Source organism: Rattus norvegicus, chromosome 5 (genome assembly GCF_021556685.1).
Source record: "Rattus norvegicus strain SHRSP/BbbUtx chromosome 5, alternate assembly SHRSP_T2T, whole genome shotgun sequence".
In the NCBI taxonomy this organism is placed as follows: domain Eukaryota; kingdom Metazoa; phylum Chordata; class Mammalia; order Rodentia; family Muridae; genus Rattus; species Rattus norvegicus.
This window is the reverse complement of record NC_141538.1, coordinates 54442804-54459399: the sequence shown is the minus strand read 5'-3', so window position 1 is coordinate 54459399 and position 16596 is coordinate 54442804. Positions and strand designations below refer to the sequence as shown.

Below are 16596 nucleotides of genomic sequence, written 5' to 3'. Positions count from 1 at the left end.
GTTACAGGAGACCGTACCACCAGAGCTGGAACATGGGTAAGGTGTTTGCCATAAAAGCAGGAGGAGGATGTGGGTTCAGAACCCTAGCGCTCCTGTAAGAGCTGAACATGGGGACATGTTTCCAGTACTGGTGCTAGAGAGAGGACCAGACAAGGAGGAGAATGGCGGGGTTGTGGGGTTATGATAAAAATACATTGCATGATATTTTTTTTTACATAAAAAAGGAGGGCAGGGCTGAGCCAGTTTCAGCAGGCCAGTTGGCTGGCTTCCTTGAACATACATAAGACGATGTTACCCAGTTACAGGAACTAAGTTGTAAATAAAGAAGGGCTGTTCCTATTTTAGGAAGGAGACCACTCCAGACTGTCCCACAGACAAGGAATCTCAGTATAAGTAACCAAGAAAAACTGCAGCTACATCTTGGTGACGAGAGTGAGGATTCCTGAAAAGAAGCTGTGTCTGTGGTAGCTGACTGACTAAAACTTCAGTGACTGTGGAGAGTTCTGGATGCAGCAGACCTGGAGCCTAATTAATTTCATCTGGGCATCTCCTACCTTTGCACCTAATATCCTGCTACTACTAGCTAGAGGTAAGTCCTGACAAACAGATAAGAACCTTCTGGGAGTGTATTAACAACAAACAAACAAACAAACCCCCCAGTTTTTTTACCAAGCAGAGGGCTCAGTGGGTTGTCAGACAGCAGCCGGTGTGTACAGAAGTTACCCCCATCTCACTGTAACCAATCTCTCTGATGGTTTCATCAATCTAATTTTTAAATGCTTTGATTTATTACTGTCTTTGTCCTGTTCCCATGAAACCTCCACAAAACTGCTTCCACACTGCACCTATGGATATTGGGGAAACATCAACCCATGTCGCTGGCCCAGTCATATTGGCTCCAGCATATGCCATCCTTTATTCTCTTTGAGTCCAGAGCTGTAGATCACTGTGGACAGAAGCTGTGACAGGTGTTCATTTCCTGCCATGGTAAAACTACAAGATGGTCACATAAACACAAGAACAAAGAATGCATCGGGTAATCAATGGCGTACAGATCGTGCCAAGAGCTCAAGAACAGCAAAACCTGCAAGGTCTAAGGACAGAGCTTGCCTTCTCGGGATAAAAGTCAGCAGAGAGTCGTGGTTTACATATAGAAAGGCAGGTAAACATAGAAAAGGGTCTTCAAAGCATGACCACTTCCTTAATTGAACAAGCAGTACAGAAAAGCCTGTGGTCATCTCCCTGAGATGGGCCTGAGTCTGTCCTAGCACCAGCAAACTCCAGGCAGGATGGGCTGCTGTGACTATGTGAAGGGTACAGGTCAAGTGTCTTTCTCCACCGTATAGGAACAGACTCTCATCCAACCAGACGCTGGATCCACCTGTTTCTGTTTCCACCACGCAGAAGTGTGGTTTCAGACTTCCTTAGCCATGCAGGTTTTTCTACATAGGTTCTGGAAATTCGAACTCAGGCACTCGTGCTTGTATAGCAGGCACTTCACCCACGGAGCCATCTTCGCAGCCCTTAGCATGAATTTTAAATCATCTACTTTATTCAGTGGTTTCCAAGACTGGATTTAGAGCTCTTTCTCAGAACATGGTCTACAGGTTTACTAAGCTTTTAAGTTTCTTATTCGAGGTATATAAGATATATACCTCGAATAAGAAACTTAAAGATTATTCATGAGATCAGATAAAGAGTATAAACGAACAAGGAACGTTAATTTCTACAGGGTCTAATCATGGCCCATGGACAGTCCGCCCAGGTTAAAGCATGAAGAACGGGAAATGAGAAGACAGGGAGAACCCAGTGCTCTCGAGTGTCTTCCTACTCCGCAACTCAGGGAGAAGGCAGAGCCGGCCTAGGTTGCACCCTCGGGCCCTGGCTCCGGCTGGTTCGCCGCTCCAGACAGTACCTGACAGGCAATCGACCTACGAAAGCCACACGCCATGCCTCCTTTTCCCGCAAGCCCCGCCTCCGCGCCGGAAGTCGCCTCTGCTTCCGCCAGGGTGCGCGGAAGTGTATAGTGCGCAGGCACACGGGGCCGCGGACTATGGCCACCTCCTCCGTGTCCAAGGTACGTGGGGGTGGCGCTCGCCGCGGATTCGTGGTGCCTATTTGGCAAGTCCGGCGAGGTTTGATGGGCATCAGCTCTGGCTCCGGGAAGAACCGGACTTAGGCGATTTGCCCAGGTTCGGGTTCGAGGCCAGCTTTGTTCTGGGGAACTAGGCCGTGGCGCTAGGAGACCCGCTGGCTGCCCCAAGAGTACTGCGTTCTGTCTGCCGCCGCTTTTCCCACTCTTCCCCCCACCCCCCCAATAAGTACACACTGTGCGTTAAGTTACCGAAATACAGACGTAAACAAAATAGCTTCCTGTACTCAGAAATATTATTAAGCAGCGGATCTTGAATTGGCGAATTAGCAAGGGAAAAGTTCTAAGAGAAGAGGGACTAATCAAGATTGCTAGACTAGGGAAGCTCTTGGAGAAAGTGATAGTTCGGCTAAGATCTGAAAAATCAGGATCTTGGAGGGAATAGAAAGCATTGTTTGGGAGAGCAAATAAGATGCTCTTTGCCTTAGAATGTAGAATTTAAAATAGCATACCAAGTAGTGTGTGGGGAAATCATTAGAAAAACCCAGAACAAAAGTGTAATTCAGATGAGTGGGGATTATGGATTACCCCGATGGCAAGAGAGTGCTAATCAAAATGTAGTTTTTAAGAGGAGAGATCCTAGAAAGATGGCTTAGCGGTTAGAGCACTGACTGCTCCTCCATAGGTCCTGAGTTCAATTCCCACACGGTGGCTCACAACCATCTGTCATGGGACCTGATTCCCTCTTCTAGTGTGTCTGAAGACAGCGACAGTGTACTCACATACATAAAATAAGTAAATAAAATCTTAAAAAAAAAAAAAAAAGGAAAGGGGTGGGGGAGCTGCACAGCAGAGCCAGTGAGAAGAGTTCTGGCCCACAGGGCAGAGTGAACCAACCCCTTCAGCGCTTTTACTGGATGAATACTCGGGAGGACATTGATGTGGTCTGCAGTTTTGGCCCACAGTCCATTAGGCCCACAGTGAGTGTTTAGTTCCTATAGTTTAGGAAATGGATAAAACAATTTTTTTTTTTTTTTAGTTTGGGCGTTCCTGAGGGTAGATGGAGCAAGATAGTTAAGACTATAGAAGCAGGTCACTTTAATTCTAGAAGCCCAACTACCACTTAAAAGAAATTGTCACAGTTCAGCCGAAATGGAGACACTTTACAAATGGTATGACACTCTGGCTGAGGGTTAAGACATGTAAGAAGTTTCTTAATGATGAGAGGTAATGGTGCACCAAATATTTAATTTTGATTAAAATGCTCAATGACAAGATCACCCTCAAAGACTACGTTTCAAAGAGAACATACACTGGTGTAATTAATTTATTTGGAGGCATGTTCTTTCTCCCTATGTGCTTTTATTGGTATGTAGCTCTATATTTGACCAGCCTGATCTTGAACTCACCTGCCTGCCTGAGCCTGCCAAGCATTAGAATCAAGGTGTGCACCACCATACCCAGTTCCTAGTTAAAGATTTTTGACTGGCTGATGCTAGGAAAACAGATTTAACGGCACTGGTGTTTTTATTGGCTCTATTCCTATATTTATTTTTTCTTTGGCTGCAGAGTTCCAGGTCTTTTAAGACCCCGAACTAAGAGCCTTTAAGGACAATTTCCAGAATTCACAGAAGTGCCAACGTTTTATTTTATTTTTCTCCTTAAACCTATCAAGTTTTTTTTTTGTCATATTTTTGGCTGATGGCTTTCTGGTCTAACACGGTTAACCATATTACTCTTTATATGTTTACATTAATGTCCGTTGCTTATATTCATATCCTTGTGCTAATATTTATTATATTACTATCCATTCTATAACTCTGGCTACAACAGGTCTGTATGGAGAAGGATGCAGTAATAAGCTTGTTGGGATACCATTCACTCCTTAAAAATGTGTATGAGTAATTCATAGAGTTTTACTAGTTGCAACTATAAGACGATAAGTTAAGCTTAATTTGGAACATGAAATCCACATGGCTACTTTATATTTTACAAAGCTGTTTAACAGTAGTCTGGGATGACTTTTTTTAGTCACATTTCACTTCTCTTAATCTTTCATTTTCTATATAAATGGAAATCTTAAGAGACCGTCCATGAAATGTAACTTTCATTTTGGCAGAATACACCACAACTAGAAATGTGGGAGCAAAGTTTCAGTGTTCACAGGTAATAGTAGGAAACTTAATGTAGCTAGAAAATTACTTAATGAGTATTTATCATTCTGTGTGCTGATCACCTAACGTATTCATTTGTTAGTACTGTTATAAACATTGAGAAGGCAGTTATTAATAAAATGTATCTGTGTTGTAAATGTGCTCTCAATTTACCAGGGAGACAAAGCAAAGATGTTTGTGTACTGAGACCTCAGGAGAAGCATTTCTGATGAGAGTTCAGGAGGGTCTCCTACAGGAGAGGAGGACTTGGTTTATTTGCTTTGGTTTGGTTGCAGAGTTAGGCTAGCTACAAACTCATGTAAGGGATTTTCTGTCTCCACCAGTACTCAGATGGCAAATGTCCAAACCATGCCTAGGTTTTCCACTTGGTTTTTGAACTGTATAAACCAGGCTAGCCTCCATTATCTCAAGTGGATCACAGATGCTCAGTGACGAGTCTTGAGTCCAACTGTGATGGGTAAATGGAAGGAGTTTATTAACTGAGAAAAGATGGTAGATGAAACAAGAACCAAAATCATCTACGTACATCCTGGTTGTAGATACTTAGCGCTAATTAAGCAAAAAATCCCCTTGGAGTGAGTGTTTTTAACTTAATGTATTTTAATATTCACCATTAATGTTACATCCCTTCTAAGTTTTATGAAACTTGGCCTATCTCTTAGAACAGGCCCTAAAAAGTATGAGAACTTATTGGATTGAGGAGAAAGAAATGGATAAAAATTTCAAGACTTTTCCCTGTCTGTGTTTCAAAGAAAAGTGATAGTATTTCTTAGGAACTGAAAGCTGTGTCTCCCACCCCAATTCTGCCTTTGAAGGACTTCTGTGGGCAAAGTATTTGGGTAATTAGATTTGCCTGCTCTGCCTGATTTAACCTTGTACTTTACTCCCCCTTCCCTCCTTTCTTTTATAAACAGGGCTGTTTTGTGTTTAAACCAGACTTCAAAAAAAGAAAGATCTCTGTGCCAATAGGTAAAGTATCATAAGTCCAATTTGTTTTCTTCCCCTAGATCTTCTAAAACTTAAGTAATTATAAGTAAATTTCCTTAATTTGAGATGATTCAATGTACCAGGAATAGTTTGAAGAAAATTAAGGATTTATTCCTTCATTATATATGGAAGACACATGCCATACAGTGGCATCTGAAACCACCAGCGATATAATTATAACAAATATATTCGGTAGTATATTAAAGCATTTACTGTGTGCTGGACTGTTGTGAGCATCTTAGTTTGTTTAATCTCAGCTAACTTTGGGGAGAGTAGTTGATCTCCATTAACATATATGAGGGTTTCTGACAGAAGAAAGAACACTGTCTTACAGTGCTGTAAAATCATAGAGCTGGGATTTGAACCTATCCCCTGTGACTTTAGACCCCATGCTCTAACCACTGCTTTAAATGTGAGGCACATATTTGCATAGAACTTTATGTTGGATTTCAGTTATAACGTAAGATTTATTTGCAGTTTGTAATATCCACGTGTCATATGTACGGCAGTATAATTTGAGCATTATTTAGAATTATTAATTTTTCTTTCAGTATGCTGGCTTAAGACTAATGTTTTGCTACAGTACAAAAGCGTTTAGGGAATTAAGTTACAGTAAGAGATGGGATGAGGGAAATAGGTTCCACTTTTTAGCAGCTGCCTTCTCTGTATTTGAAGCAGACTGATTGGGGAAGGGGTATGGTTTCTATTTTGCCCACCATATGTCCCCTGACTTGAAGAGATTAGGTAATCCCGAAGCAAACGCTGGTACATTCTCCCACCTGATAGTGTGTTATGGAAGACTGCACATATAACAAAACAGTTGGTAGAACTGGGCAGAGGACTGAGAAGAGACACTGGCAGCTGTGTGGCAGGGCTGCGTGCACAGGGGCGCGCGCACACGCACACACACACACACACACACACACACACACACACACACACACACACAGAGTGCTAGAAGCTGGGGTGACGGGGAAGCCTTGATAGCGTCTGTCTGCCACTCCTCCCACTGTTGTGGTGTGACCTGACTTCTTCAAGGACTGAGAGAACTGACCCTCACAGACTGGTGTCCCCCTCTCAGATCATCTTCACTGTGTACTTTGGTAGTGACTCGGCAAGCACAGGAACTCATGCTGTAGTTGCTACGTAACATTTAATCACCATCCTACCCACCATAGAATACAGTGACTTTTTTCCTTTCTGTTTAAGGCGTTTGCTTTATCTCTTAATAGAGTGCCATAAAATCTCTCTTTGTTTTTTGCATCTTAGTACAATAACTTTGCCATCTTGACATTTTAATGACTTGATGTAAAATGCTTGGCAAAATTAAGATACTTGTGGAAACCTAAGTCAGCTGTTATAAGGAGGAATGCATATTCTAAATTACCAGCTAAAGGCGTCACGCCACCAGTAGGATGCTAGAGGGAAAGCTTTGCCTATCAAAAGAAGTGAGTGTTGGAACAAAATAGAAAGCTAAGGATGTAAAATACTGATTGAAGGGAAGGAGGAAATTGTAAGGAACATAAGATGTTTGAGTAAAGGAACAAGCCACTACTGCTTCAAAATATGATTAAAAAATTATCTAGTTATTTAGGGCCTAAGCTATCTTCAGACTTGGAATAATTTTGCAGAGTGCTGGGTTTTACATTTATCTTTGGCCTGATATGAATTTTTATAACCATTAAATTCTTTCCTTATTGTAAGTATCCAGCTAGTTTACCAGTGTTAATTACTTTTGAGAAGTGCCAAGATCACTATTAATTTCATAACATGGTTTTTTTCTTTTGGATGTTTTGGGATGTTTAAATTTTTATGTCTGTATCTTTGCCTCTGGGTATGTGCATCCATTCTCTGCATGCCGGGTGCCTGCTGCAGAGGCCAAGGGAATGTGTTAGATGCCCTGGAAGTGTAGTTGCAGATGGTGCAGCCACTGTGTGGGTGCTGGGACTCAGACCCACGTCCTCTGCAAGAGAAGCAAGGGTTTGAACTGCTGTGCCACTTCTGTGCCCCACCTTTCTGTTTGAATCAAAGAGTAAAATTGTTTGGTGGCTGTAGAATGAGAATTGTGCAGAAGTAGAATTGAACAATAGAACGTAGTTACAATCTGCTGTTAAACTAAAAGAGTATCTGAGATGAACAGGAGGTGGGGTAGTCAATGTGGAAGTAAACTGCTGCTATGTCCAAATTGGAGGCCACAACCCATTGTAAGTTGTGAAATCACTTGAGTGAACAGTGAAATAAGACACATTTGCTGTTATAGGACAAGAGTAAAAGTTGTTTTATGGGACTTTTGTTTTTGTATCTACTGGAAATATATTTGTTAAATTTTCAAAATCATATATTCATTGATAATACATTTTTCAAAACTATTGCAATAAAAATATTTTGACAAAAAGGCTGTCTGGAGAGAACAGTTTTTAAAGTATATAAAGTAATACACCTTAGGGCAGAGGTAATACCCAACTGTTAGGAGCATTGGCTGCTCTTCTAGAGGAACTGAGGTTGATTCCCAGCTCCTGCATGGCAGCTAACAATCATCTATTAGCTCCAGTCAAGGGCACTTAAGACTCTCTTCTGTCTTCTGCACCTTTTAATAAAATTGAATTACAAAAACGAAAAGAAGGGTCTGGTGAGATGGCTCTGCAGTTAAGAGTTCTGAGTTCAGTTCCCAGCATCCACATGGTGGCTCACGACCATCTGTCTATAAAGGGATCTGAGGCCCTCTTCTGGCCTGCAGGTGTTCATGCAGCAGAGCGTTCATACATACAAAAATTAAGTGGGGAAAAAAAGGGTGGATGGTGGTGGCTCATACCTTTAATCCCAATATTTGGGAGACAGAGCTAGACAGATCTCTGAGGTCAAGGCCAGCCTCCTCTACATGGTCAGTTCCAAGATAGCAGGATTACCTATACAGAGAAACCCTGTCTTGAAAAGCTAGAGGGTGGGGTAAGTGAAGGAAGGAGAGGAGAGAAAAAGGGAGAAGAAAACAAAAGACAAAAGAAAATAAAGTAATACTCATTAAATCAAAGGCTGGACTAAACTATGTGAATAGAAAAAAACAGTATGAAAAATTGTTTAATAGAGAAAATAAAGAAGATGTGGCTGAAAACAATCGTGTGTACACCTTGAACTGAAGATCAGTAAGTAAAGCTTAGAGATCCTTTAGTAAGGAATGGAACTTTACAACTTTAAATGTCCTTTTTAATATGGTAAAAATTGAGATGTAAAATTAAATACAAACGGTAGTGTATTGTTTTTCTCCAAATGTAATAGAGAAAGATGTATATGTTGATACATGGTTTTTGGATGCGTAGAAAATGTTTTGATCCCCTCCCCCATACTGTGTGTGTCTGTGCACAATCTCTTGATTTTATTGTATTAAGAAATTGGGGCTGGAAGGATGGCTCAGTGGTTAAGAGCACTGACTACTCTTCCAGAGGTCCTGAGTTCAAATCCCAGCAACCACATGGTGGCTCACAACCATCTGTAATGGGATCTGATGCCCTCTTCTGATGTGTCTATATAATAAATAAATAAATCTTAAAAAAATAAACATTGACTTTCCGGGTTTTTTTTTTTTTAGAGGACTATTTTAATAATGAGGAACTTGACTCAGAAGACAGTAAACTTCGATTTGAAACATATCGCTTGCTATGGCAACGGATAAAATCTGAAACAGAGGTGAATAATTTCCTTTTTACATTTCTGTAATAAAATAGTGTGAGTCTTGTATTTATTACTTCCCATATCTAATGAGGCATAACAGCATGCATAGAAAATGAGAGAGAACAATCAGATACACCTATGTACCACAAGTGAAAAGTGTTCTAAAGGTTACGCATGGCCTCCATTACTGCAACACGATCATTTCTGAGAAAAAGAAAGTCACTATGGTGAACTCTTAAATTGAGTTAGGAGATTACACAAGTCTGAAATGAAGCCATTTCGAAATCTGTGCTGGCATCCAGTTTTTTTCTGTTTTTGTTTTGTTTTCTTATTGAGGCACAGCCTTAGCAGTAGCTCAGGCTGGCCTAGAGCTAATTGGGTGTTCTGGTTGTGAATCTCTTCAGTATAGCGGAGTGGGTAGCTCCAGTGCCCACAGCTCGTCCTGCTGCTGCTGTAGCGCTTTGGGTTTGAATGGGATACACACAGCTTTTATGTGGCAGCTGGAATTCCAGCTCAGGTCCTTCGGCTTGCATGGCATACACATTTACCCACTGAACCGTTTTCCAGCACACCTACTTTCGAGTCTCCTACCGTTCCCCATCTACCTTTGCCACTATGCACTCCACAGGAGAGGGCCTCGAATTCACTGGAGTTGGGGTTCAAGGTAGGAAGCCAGCTCTTGGGAACTGAGCTCCGGTCCTCTGCCAGAGGACTTTTAACTGCTGAAACACTGCACGAGGTCTTGTCTGGCGTCTTAACCTAGATCACCATAACTAGCACTCCCTGAGCTGCATTCCTGACATCCTGTCTTCCAACCTGCCACTAGCTTTGTTGGTTTCTGAGCCCCTTTCAGGCAAATGCATCTCTCTCTCTCTCTCTCTCTCTCTCTCTCTCTCTCTCTCTCTCTCTCTCTCTCTCTCTCTCTCTTTCTCGCTGTCGCTCTCTCGCGCTCTCTTTCACTCTCTCTCTCTCTCTCTCTCTCTCGCTTTCTCGCTGTCGCTCTCTCACGCTCTCTTTCACTCTCTCTCTCTCTCTCTCTTCTCTCTCTCTCTCTCTCTCTCTCTCTCTCTCTCTCTCTCTCTCTCTAGCGCGCGCTCTCACTCTCTCGCTCTCGCTCTCTCTCTCTGACTTTGGGGTGGGTTTCACACAGCCCCGTAGGTACCAGCACTACCTCCTTCCTCCTCTGCCTTCACAGTAGTGCTAAACCAGCCTGACATGTCACTCCTTACAGCTCTCGGGGTGTCCTCTTTACAGGTCCAGTCCTCGTATCTGATGGTGTTTGTTTCAGTGGAGACCTTTATCTCTGCACTTAGCTCTTTTCCTCACAGTGGATTCTTTCATGCTTAGCTGTGTCAGTGGTCCTCCGAGTGCTTTCTTCTCTGTTCCTACAGCTTCTTGTTCTTGACACTTACCTTTGTCACCTCTGCATCAGCAGGCAGTGTCTTGGTTCAAATGAATTACCTCTTCCTCGTAGAGTGGATGGTTCAACTTTTATCTCTTCACCTTTTCAGGGGAGACTGTCCTTGATATCCACAAAATGATTAGTGAATGGTTATGAAATGAGTAATTGAGAGATTTTTTTAAATGAAGTAATCCAAAGCATTACTCTCTAGAAATTTAAGGAAAACCTTTTTTTTTATTTCATGAAGCCGTTATTTATTTTATACATAATTTTCAACTGAATCTATAATACTTTTCTTTCTAAAACCAGCAAAAGTCAAAATAGAACATCACAAAATATATTTCTCTTTAGAATTATTTTTCAGTTTCTAATTATGTGTATATGTGTGCCTGTGTGCGTGTGTGTGTAGGGTGTATGTGCATATGTATGTAGATGTATTGAACAGACCAAATGTGTCAGACCTCTGGAACTCGGGTTAAAGATGGTTATAAGCTACCATGTGGATGCTGAACTCAGGTCCTCTGTAAGATATGTCTCCAGACCGTATATTTCAGTATATTTCCAACTATAAAGAGAAGTTGCAGATACAGAAATGGCTCTGAGAAGCTATCATTTGTAAAATGAAATTTAGATTTATCCACATTAAAAAACAGTAGGTTCAAGAAGAGACTTCTTTATTCAGTATCCCTTTATCTAAGGAAAGACCCTTGAAAAGAAAGAAAAGCTCGAGTGTCTGCTTCCTAGCCCTGTCAGAGATGACATTGGCATTCTAATCATAGTTATCTGGATGACTTTCTGTGCATAAGGAGACCATCTTTGCTAGCTGGATGCCCTTCACTCTCACATTTCTGTAACTCGAGGTCCTTATCCCTCCCTACCTTACTCCCCAAACTTCAACCTGTCCCCTTAACTCTACTGACAACTTTTTTCTTCATATCAAAATGCAGTTTCAGTTTCAGCCATCTTGCCCTTCTATTCCCTCTCAGTACATTCAACCTGTGTGCTTGCTCCTTGTGTGTTAACGTGTGTTTGTATGTGTATGTGTTTCCCCTTCTGTCCCTCCCAGTACATTGTTTCTGTTTATTGTGTGTTAATATATTCTATAGCCCCCCTTCTTTTCGCTCTCAATACAGTTTGTGTGGTCCATTGTGTATTGATATGTGTGGGGTTCTTTTACCCTGTTGATCTATTGCTTTTTCAATCTCATCAACTAAAATTACTGAACATTCAAAGGAAAAATTGAAACTCTCCTATACCAGGAAGGAAAAGAAATACAACTACTAATAATTCATGAAATTTTGTTTTCTTTGCAGCAATTACAGGAGGGATTAAATGAAAATCTGTTTGATAACCTAGTTGACTTTCTGCAGAAGTCCCATTCTGAATTTCAGAAAAATTCAGGAAACTGGGGCTCTCAGATGAGACTCAGAGAAATTCCAACAGCTGCTCTTATTCTTGGTATGTATGCATATCTGTGCATATTTTTAAGACTGGTTTTGTTATTGATACTAGTGGAAAATATTTTGTTCTGATACAACTTATACAAATTAAAACAATGATTTGACTTACACATTTTGTAAAGGTTTATTATATACTCAGATATCTGTAGATGAAAAGAAATTGATCTGGCCCCTGCACCAGTGGGAGAACTGAGAAGAAAATACTCATCTTATTCTTCTTTCTGTGTGTTTCTAGGGTAATGACATTTGCATTCAATAAAACACCAGTGTGTTAGTGGATTTAATTATTTCTACCTTTTTAAAAAAATTATATCTTCAATGAGATTTATTTCTAATACTTATCTTATTTCTTGCACTTGAAATCTTATTTCAAATTCTTTTATTTTAATATTAGTTACATAGAGAAGAATTGGATAAATTATACATGAATTGTTTCTAAATTATAAGTTATAATTTTTTTAAAATATTCATCAATAATATCTAATTTAGAACAAACATATTTCAGGATAATATAAAAGTATCTGATTTATTAACAATAGTTTGTTCATGTTACCAAGTAAACCAGAATAAATAAGACAAAGAAAAAGCACAACACATAGACAAAAATGTACAAAGCAAAACTCATAAACAAAATCAAAAACCAAAATATACACTCAAGAGACCAATAAGACCAAAAAAATACCCAAGCACAGCTATATGAGACAAACAGTCTCAGAAATCCCATTGAATTCATTTTGTGGAAGCCATCTATCTACTGCTGGGTGTGGGCCTGCAGGGTGGTTAATATCCTCAATGAGCTGCCATTGGAGAAGACTAACTTTTCCTTTGCACATGGGTACTACTTGCACATAGCTTCTTAGTTAGGGTAGGAAGCTTATGGGTCATGTCCACCTCCACCTCTCAGCACTGGGGCCCTGTCTGGTTTGAACCTGTGCAGGCCCTACTACCACAGTCTCTGAAATGCATGTGCCAGTCTTGTGTTAGAAAGGCACTATTTCTTTAGTGTCATTTATCCCCTCTGCCTCACAGGCTCTCTGCCTCCTCTTCTGCATACTCTGAGCCATTTAGCACTGAGTATTTCAAAAATCTCTCACAGTGCACATTGTCTACTTGTGGGTCTGGGTTTCTATCATAGGTCCCCCATACAGCAATAGGCAGCTTCTTAGCTGCAAGTGAGCAAGGCACTGATCTATACATACGGCGAAATGTCATTAGGAATCAGTTTATTATTGCATTTCGCAGAGCAGTAGTATTTGGTTTTCCTTTTGGCCTAATAGCCTATCTGTTTCCAGGGTCTTGGCCACTCAGATCAGTGTCCAGCACGGGTTCCATCTCATAGAGCGGGCCTTAAACCCAGTCAGATAGTAGTTAGTTACTCTCATTTTTGTGCCAAGATTGCAACAATGGATCCTGCAGGTAAGGCAACCAACATAGATAACAGGATTTGTAGCTGGACCTTTCTCTGTAGTATATAGAGTCCTTTCCAGTACCATGAACACTAATCAGGAGGGGTGAAGTCTCTAGTTAGACATGAGCTTGACTTCTCCATGTTCAGTAAGGTATGGAAGTGTTTTGTTCAGCGGTAGAGCCTTACTGTCAGTCTGTAGAGAGCAGCCAGTAAAATACCTTGGCAGTAGCCTGAGTTGTTAGGGCGTCCCTAGCTTAGTTACTGTTTGTTCTGTTTTGGTGAAGAAGCATGACCAAAGCAACTTATAAAAGCCAGCATTTAATTGAGAGCTTCCTTAGAGTTTCAGAGGATTAGTCCATAGTCATCATGGCAGGGAGCATAGTGGCAGGCAGGCAGGCATCTTGCCAGAGCAGTAGCTAGCTGAGAGCTTAAATTCTGATCCAAGGAAGCTGCAGAGCGAGAGAGCCCGGGTCTGGTGTGGAATTTTGAAGTGTCAAAGCACACCCCTGGGAACCAGTGACACATCTACTCTATAAGGCCATACCCCCAAATCCTTCCTAAACAGTCTACCAACTGGGAATCAAACATCAAAACATGGGTCTTTGGGGGCCATTTTTATTTAAACCATTACAGTTTCCATGGGGCCTGTTTGGCCAAGCAGATTTAACCCATTCGTGGCACTGGAGGTTTCACTTGGTGGTGAGAGATATGTAGTTGGGACTCTGGTCTTTCTCATTGTTTGGTGATTCCACTTAGACTTCTTTCAGATATGTATATATTGTAAGAAGCTTCAACAGTAGTGGATTTCCAGATGATTTCTCAAATGGCACTTAATGTTAGTTGTCCGTCCCTCCCAATATTCCCCTTTTTATCCTTCCCTTCACTCCACATCTAGACCTCTCCCTGTAGTCCCCCACATGTTTCTCCATAAATATTCGTACTGTCTCTCTTTCCTTGGAGACTGGCTCAGAAGAATGGATGGGGCTGGGCTAGAAGGAAGAACTAAGCAGGCCCATGCATCAAGGTTTGGACCCTAGGGAATGGAGGTAGCGTGAGGAGGGGCATCTGCAAGGAGGCTGCTGTGGGGCTGAAGGCCACATGGTCAGGAAGGAGAGTCTTTTTTCACTTTTCTTTTAAATAGAAATGTTTTTTATAAACTGGTGTTGGAAATAAAACCAGGAACTTTATGCATACTCAGCATCTACCCTTCCATTGAACTACACCTGTTTTAAATTTCTTTCATTTTGAAAATAAAATAGAACTTGTAAGGGTTCCAAACATGTTCCATTGGTTTTGCTTCCAATGTGTTACTTCTTTTTGGTTTGTACGCTTGTTTGTGTTTTTGTTTGAGACAAGGTCTCACTCTAGCCTTGGTTGGCCCAGAATCCTCTATGTAGATCATACTGGCCTCAGATTCATAGAGTTCTGCCTACTTCTGCCTCCTGAGGGCTGAGATTAAAGTACGCTATCACACTTGGCCCTCGACTTGTTACTTCGCAGTGGGCTCTGATATTTAAAATTTGAAGCCATTTTAATACTATTTTTAGTCCCCTAATCCCATTGCTGATATTTAGGACATATTTTAAATTGTACTTGACAATAGTGTGTCATGTGTTGGGGTAGGGATGTATAGGTCACCACTGTTCAACAGCTCAAAAAGCAGTTACTCCATGCCTGGCACTTGACTTTTTTATTTGGTAGCATCTAGTGACTTAGGGTGGCATCGTCATCTCACCATCCCATTATAAGATAACCCCACTAAAACTCCTTTTATATCTGAATATAAGTACGTTGTCAGATTCACCATAGTCCTTCTTTACCTGTCCTCATCCTTCTTCCTTCCTATCCCCACACCATTTAACCCCTCTTCTGTTATAGCCCCTCCCCCCATGCCCCATCCACAGCATCTGTGTCTGTTCCCCTTTCCCTGAGCTACCCCTTCCCATGTCCTCTGACTAGTTTTCTGCTGTCTGGGGTACTCCAGTTTAAACACACATTCTAAAGATTCAAAGCTGGCATCAGAATTGAGGGAATGTGAAACATTTGCCTGTCAGGGTCTGGTGACCTCACTCATCTTCTTACCTCCAGCTTCATCTGTGTACGTGTGGGCTTCATGCATTTTTAAGTAGCTGAATAATACTACACTGTGTATGTGAGCCACAGTCATTAATGGACATCTAGGTTCGTTTCCTTTTGTTGCTTGTGTGAGTGGAGCAACAATGAACATGAATGAACAGGTTTCTCTGTAGTATGATCCAGACAGAGTCCTTTGGGAGGAATATTACTGGATCATGTGCTAAATCTTTTTCTAGCCTGTTGAGGAAGCTCCCATGTTGATTTGCACGGTGGCTCCAGTTTGCTCTTCCACCAGCAGAACGGAACTGCTTCTCTCTCCCCATCCATTTGTATTTCCGATCTTAGTGGTCCTGTGATGACTGGGGATTTCAAAATCATTTTAATTTGCATTTCTCCAAATAAAAATAAAAGGTGTTGAACATTTTAAAAAATACTTCTTGGCTATTGATATTTACTTTGAGAACTCTATATTTCTGTTGTCCAATTTTTTATTTTGGGTTGGTTGTAGTTACTAAAACCCTCTGTTAGATTTATAGCTGATGAAGATTTTTTCCGTTCTGTAGGCTGCTTCTTCACTTCCGTGATGGTGTCCTTACTGTGTCGGTCCTAGGATTGGGACTAGGGTCTTTTTCAGAAAGTCCTTTCCGTGTTACAAGTGCATTCCTTACTTCCTCTCCTATCAGGTCTATGTTTAGGTCCTTGAACCATTTGGAGTTGAGTTTTATGCAGGATGAAAGATAAGAATCTATTTTTATTACCAATTGAATGCTTTTGGTAGGGTGGGCATTTTCACAGTATTATTGTAGGTCCATCAATATAGGAGGTCTTTCTGTCTCTTGGTATCTTCTTCAGTGTCCTAAAATTTTCATTGTACAAGTCTTTTACTTTGTTATTAAATTAATGCTAGGATTGTGATTTATTTGGTTATTTTGAGTCAACCGAATGGGATTGTTTCTCCTGTCTTTTCTCAGTATGATTGTTATTCGTGTAGAGGAAGAGTACTGACTCATGTGTGTTAAATTTGTATCCTGCTTCTTTCTTGAATGTGTTCATCAGCTGTTGGAATTTCCTGGTAGGGGCCTTAGGGTTTTATATGTATAAGTCACATCATCAGTAATAATATTTTGGCTTTTTCCTTTCCTGTTTATATCATGATTATCACCTTCACTTGTCATTCTCACCTAGAAAATGGTCTGTGGGTAATCAGGAAGTAAATTGTATCACATTCCTTTAGGTCACAGACTGAGGAGAGTCAGTTGTGCTGCAGTTTTCTTTATTTCTATTGTAAATCCTGACTTTAAATGATTCTACCTGGTGCTTTACTGGTTCTT

The 16596-nt window shown here is 40.9% G+C and overlaps 2 protein-coding genes across 11 annotated transcripts in view; one reads left to right on the top strand and one right to left on the bottom strand.

Annotated features, from left to right (window-relative positions):
- Nucleotides 1–1984, bottom strand: part of Rars2 (arginyl-tRNA synthetase 2, mitochondrial) — a 51884-nt gene extending 49900 nt beyond the window's left edge. For 4 of the 5 annotated variants that reach the window (XR_015619455.1, XM_087547913.1, XM_087547910.1 and 1 more), the window contains exon 1: nucleotides 1916–1984. Coding sequence is in view for 2 of the 5 variants with exons in the window: in XM_087547910.1 (XP_087404036.1) it covers nucleotides 1916–1951 (36 nt within the window). In the remaining 3 variants the exon portion in view is untranslated. 5 annotated transcript variants of the gene reach the window in all.
- A 37-nt stretch (nucleotides 1985–2021) lies between these two features.
- The window catches only part of Orc3 (origin recognition complex, subunit 3), a 56591-nt gene continuing 42016 nt past the window's right edge, over nucleotides 2022–16596 (top strand). For 5 of the 6 annotated variants that reach the window (XR_015619697.1, XR_015619696.1, XM_087548866.1 and 2 more), the window contains exons 1-4: nucleotides 2022–2077; nucleotides 5181–5235; nucleotides 8837–8934; nucleotides 11635–11779. Coding sequence is in view for 4 of the 6 variants with exons in the window: in XM_087548866.1 (XP_087404992.1) it covers nucleotides 2054–2077; nucleotides 5181–5235; nucleotides 8837–8934; nucleotides 11635–11779 (322 nt within the window). In the remaining 2 variants the exon portion in view is untranslated. The remainder of the gene's footprint in view (nucleotides 2078–5180; nucleotides 5236–8836; nucleotides 8935–11634; nucleotides 11780–16596) is intronic. The other variant, NM_001025282.1, reaches the window with a different exon arrangement.